Here is a 5,473-nt window from a genome sequence, read left to right as displayed (position 1 = left end):
ACTGGTGGGTTTAAACTCGTCCAATGAAGGTCATTAATTCAAATGGACCTTCCGGTCGGCCAATTGGGCACTGAGACTTTCACAGCTGATAAACTATCGCCCTTTGCACCAATAGTAAAGCAAAAGCTGCGTTCAGACGCTTGAAGTATCGCCAGGGTCGAAGTGAACAAGATGGAACAAACATCAGAGCACCGGACTTCCCCGTTACTTTACTTTTATGTTGAAAGCCTTCTGAATGCCTCGCTTTTATTTCTGTTCACTCTAACATCCTCGTAACCCGGGGTTTTGATGAACTCGTTATTTGTCAGGAAGAAAGAGAAAACCGCAGAAAGTCAGTTGCATTGACAAAACATGAATAGCTTGATGGAACATTTTAACTAAAACGAACCCCGCCCCTCCTTGCGATTGGTAACCTCGGGCAACGGCTTCCAATTATTCTTGTAAACGCAAGATCAATTGGCCACCATTTATCCACAAAGAATCAGTTGTGGTTATCTTTCTGTGAAGATATTTGTGTTCCCTTTCCGCGAGAGGGGATAAAACTGTGGCAATGACTAAGGAGTGATTCTGAGAAATGGAAATTTATGTCTGCAAAGCTTTTGAAGCTGGAATCAAATGGAGCACTTCAGCATTTTATAGACGCTGAAATGAACTCAAGAAGGGCATGAGGAAAGCCAGGGCGGGCCAAGAAAAGTTCTTCGCAAACAAGATTAAAGAAAATTCCAATGTATTCTATGCATACATCAAGATCAAGAGAAGAACAAGAATCGGTAAGACCACACAAAGATGGAGGGAACATATGCTTGGAAGCGGATGATGCAGGTGTGTGTGTGTGTGTGTGTGTGTGTGTGTGTGTGTGTGTGTGTGTGTGTGTGTGTGTGTGTGTGTGTGTCCGCGCGCCCGCACCCGTTTGTTGCTCGTTTTCAGATCAGGATTTGTGCCGACGCTGTTAATCGTGTGAACATATGGACCCGGGCGGCAGCCGATGGAGAACATGCATTGTTGCATATCCTAACAGCAATGATTATTTGGCATCCAGTGTGATGTTGTCGTTAACTCCTGACAGCCATTTTATGAGACATCAGCTATATTCTGTTAGGTCAAAGCGGAATGGCATTGAATTCCGGGGCAGATCCCGGATGGTTGGACAGAAGGTCGCCTGGGTGAGGCGGGCGCTGGAACCTCAGGGTCACTGTAACCTTGGCAATGTAAAACTGAAGGCTAAAGATAAACAAATAATACTCAAGGGATTCTGAAAAAGCCTTCTGATTACATGTGTATGAATGCAATCTAGAAACGTTACTTTTCATTGTACTTCTTCTCGCCGTCCGTTATTTTCTTGTCTACATCGTCCTCTTATTTTGATAATGTTAACAAACAGTAACCACTATGTTCTCTTCAGTGACTCACCCTTCTCTGTCTTGAGTAGAATACTTTTCTTTCTCTCGGTAACGGCAGAATTCACATTTTTTTTATTATAAGAGAGGCCGGGCAGCTTTATTATATACATATATATCCTTACTTGGTTTACCTTCATTGAGTCTTGTTCTTTTTCATTTCATTTTGATATATGAGACAAAACTGTGATAAGTTATGAATATGGTCAAATCCAGCGCGCAGGCATAAATAGCCAAAGAATAATCTTTGGACAGCAAAATGTAACTGCGATTCAGGAAGTTCGAACTAAAAGCAGAGAATCACGCACACTCTCAGTAGGTCAAGCCCTACCTGTGAAAAGGGAAACATAACTGGCGGCTGTTGAAATATCTGTTTTTTTAAAATCCCACAAGTTTGCACAGGACTGCCAGTTTAAATATTGATGGGCTGCTGGCGGATGACGTCGTAGTCGTCGCGTGAAATTGCAGCGTTGGGCGGGGCTTAATCCGGGAAAGCTTTTTGGTTCCACAGTGAAATCCCGGCATAAATTCCCATTTATCTCAGGCCGGGAATGGGTCCCTGGTCGTGGAGTTGAAAGGGCCAAACCCTGACTACAAGACCATCGAGGATACCGATGAGTGAATTGACCAGGATGTTTGATGACAACTGTCGAACGAAATGCACCCCCCCCCCCCCGCAAGCAAACGACCGTTCTGACCAGAATTACCAGGACGTTTTCTTTTTTCTGGTGGCCTCAGCAAGACGTTTGACTTAGAAAAAAAACTTCCAACCATATGCTTTCCTACTGCACCGAAAGCTCAGATAATTTTCGCACTTTTATTTACAGAGGGTTGCAGCTGAACGTCTCCGCCGATTATTTCTGCGCCCTCAGACTCATCTTGATGTTAACCAGTTAACTCCTGTCTGGTAACTCCGGCCACTGTGTGGATCTATGCACCCCTCCCTGACTCCGGGGTCACCCCCGAATTTGAAAAGTCCCTCGCCATCCGTAGAGATGAAAACCAGGCACATGACTTTTTTCCCCAGTCTTCTAATCCTTTCCTCCTATCCTTTCACCCCAGAGGTCAGTGAAATTGATCTTTCCGTTCACTTCCATTGGGCCGCCTGTAGAGTTAAAACTTCCGTTAAATTTCCATTCAGCACTGCTTCAATGAAATCACCCCACGGCTGTCGAGGCTTTGATTCTCCCGAGACTTTTGCCATTTGAACATCAACCTTATGATCGACTCTGCTCCCTTCGAGTGCAGGAACATCTCCATGTAATGTAGTGAGGAGAATTGCACATAATACTCAGGCCGCCGCCCTGCAGATATTTTGCATAACTCTGACATAACCTCCTTGTTGTTCTTTTCCACATTATTGGGCTTTGCGTGGGGTTGCGATCGACGACAATTGAATCCCACATGCGTCACGAGCGGTGAGGGTGGAGGTCTACAGTCTTGGTGATGAGAGAGAGTTTTCACTGGGGCTTCTCCGAGCTAATGAAGACTCCCTCTGAATCCGCCATTACGACCTGTTGAATCGCAAATATGTTAACATCCTTTACCTGACTGCCACCTGTCAGTGTTCGAGTGAATTTCTGTATCTATGCCTCGTTCTGCTTCAAGTCTCCAAGCGACACCAGAAGTCGCTCTCCGTAAACGTCTGAGATCCCATTCGTTTGAAGCATCTGAGATGTGGTGCAGAGCAATCCTGCACCAGTTTACCTGTTTATGACAAAGGAACTTTGACCTAAATCTTCACCCTCGTTCGCTTCCGCAGATGCTGCCTGCGTTTTTTTTCCTGCGTTTTCAGATCTTATATATTTTTATTTATTGCGTGTCTGTAACTCCTGATTCCCAGAGTTTCTAAATGTACCACGCTTGTTGCCGCTGTTCACCGGAGAAGACCTTTCACAGAGCTGGCATCTTTCTGCTGGAGTCCGCTGACCACAGAGGAACCGGCGCTTGGAGGTTGGAGAAAGTCAGCAGTGATTGGCCAGCAGTTCCTGCTGACAGGTTCATTGTTGGTAGTATTTTGGAGTGACGAGCTAATCATTTGCTTCACTGACTCCCCCAGGTCTTCGAATCACAGAAGTCCACCCTGACCTGATCTCCCTCTTTAATATTTCACTCCAGGGGGTGAATATTTTGTAAATATTCTGTTGCCTGTCTGACTTTACACCAATAACTATGCGTTCCTTCTGTTCATTGCTGATCCTATTAGGGCTGCTGCCTGGTGAGTTTGTGTGTAAACGTTGAATGTGTGTTCTATGGGCCACAGTCATTCCCGCATTGTTTGAACTCTGAATGCTTTGTTGCAGGAGCGAGTAGCGAAGATGCAGTGTCACAGGATACGCCTGAGTTAACAGTTAAAGAGGGACAGACCATAACACTGAACTGCACCTACTTCACATCGCAAGCCTTTCCCTACCTCTTCTGGTACATGCAGGGTTTTGGGGAAGCTCCGATATATTTATTGAAGAGATACGGGAAGGGCGGGAAGGATCGGTCTTCAGATGTCCCTTTCCATTTCTCAGCGGATTTTGACCCGGATAAGAAAACAGTTTCATTGACAGTCTCCGGGACCCTTGTCTCCGACTCTGCTGTGTATCACTGCGCTCTGAGCCCCACACTGCAGCAGGTGCGCAGTCATCCGTACAAAAACCTGTAGAGGACTCTCACCTCTCTTCCCAACTCGGACCTATGATCTGATTTCACAACGGAATCCACTTCAAAATTTCATTGAGGGTGATGACAGACTTTTAGTTAAAGATTAAATCTAAAAAAACACAATTTTCCAGACGTAACACCAGATCCATTAATTGCCTGAAGAGCGCAGCAAATACTATTTTCCGCATTGGGCACAATCAGCGTCTGAGCCTTTGCAACCACACAGAACGGAGGATTGCAAATATTCGAATGCACTCCTCTGGATCCACTGTCTTTTCATCTTTGTCTTCAATTACGATTTATTGTTGTGAAGCGGCGATTCTTCGTTGAATACAACGCCGCCAGGGGTAAACATGAACTATCCATCCACCAGTCATGCCCCATACCTGCAAGGCCCAGTGTTCATGCAAGATGGCGCCGGAGCATGTCAACTCGTTGCAAGCTACAGTCTGGAGATCTGCTTATTCCTTCCATTATAATAGTTTTATTCATGTCAATCCTCATTCTAAGACTGTAAGAATTGCTGTATTGTGCATTATGTTATTGCCTTTTCCCTTGTACTATTTCGATGTACTGACGTGATGAAAAGATCTGTATAAATGACATGCAAGAAAGCTTTTCACCATACCTCATTTCATGTGACAACAATAAAATCATCTGCCAATTTACCGTAAGGGATGAGTAAGTTTCAATGAAATTTCCTCCATGTTTTTTTCTGAATACAAGATAGTGCAGATCCACTCTGTTTAATCTCTCCCTCAAAGAGAACCAAGCCATCCTTGGAAAAAAAGAATATGGTGATCTTTCTCCTAACCTTCCTTATCACATGTAGAGCTTTCTTTAATCAGGTGAACAGCCTTGTTCAAAATATTTAGATTAATGCATTCTGGGTCTCTATATGATTGGACGTGTCTACATTTGTCCTCAAATGCGAGCGTTATAAAAAATGAACACCTATCTTTTTGCCTTATGCCTCTATTCTCTGTTCATGTCTTTGCATTTTCTGAAATTGCATTCCTTACATCCGCGATGAATGTCTCTGGTTTTCAGAAAGCGTCTCGTTTCCTCGGAGTGTTGGGCAATGTGGTCCACTACCGAAGGGTACACACCACTGTTGCAGGTTTATTTTCAAAAGAGGCCATCGAATTTAATGATTTTACTTCAGATGCCCAGTATTTACACGATTTTTGCGTTCGTTTAATTCCAATGTTTCTGTTGAGATATAAAGACCATCGCCCAACCCTCCCCCGTTCCCACGTCGTGGATCTTCGAACCAATGAGCTGTGATCTGATTGTACGAGTTTAAGAGTAAAGCACCAGTCAGCTGATTCAACGTCACCAGTCTGCCTGACAGAGAAAACCCATTTGGCATCAGTACGAAGTCGGAATTGCGGGTTCTGTTGATATCTGCCATCAGATCTCTG

The 5,473-nt window shown here is 44.4% G+C and overlaps 1 gene segment (V, D, J or C); it reads left to right on the top strand.

Annotated features, from left to right (window-relative positions):
* Nucleotides 1–509: 509 nt before the first annotated feature.
* On the top strand, nt 510–4,617 carry LOC127576378 (T cell receptor alpha variable 38-2/delta variable 8-like). The segment is given in 2 exon segments: nt 510–770; nt 3,701–4,617. Coding segments are annotated over 2 exon segments (456 nt in total).
* Nucleotides 4,618–5,473: the final 856 nt, after the last annotated feature.

Source organism: Pristis pectinata, chromosome 12, assembly GCF_009764475.1.
Source record: "Pristis pectinata isolate sPriPec2 chromosome 12, sPriPec2.1.pri, whole genome shotgun sequence".
NCBI classification, from domain to species: Eukaryota; Metazoa; Chordata; class Chondrichthyes; order Rhinopristiformes; family Pristidae; genus Pristis; species Pristis pectinata.
Note: the sequence above shows the minus strand (reverse complement) of the source record. Positions and strands in the feature narration are given on the sequence as shown.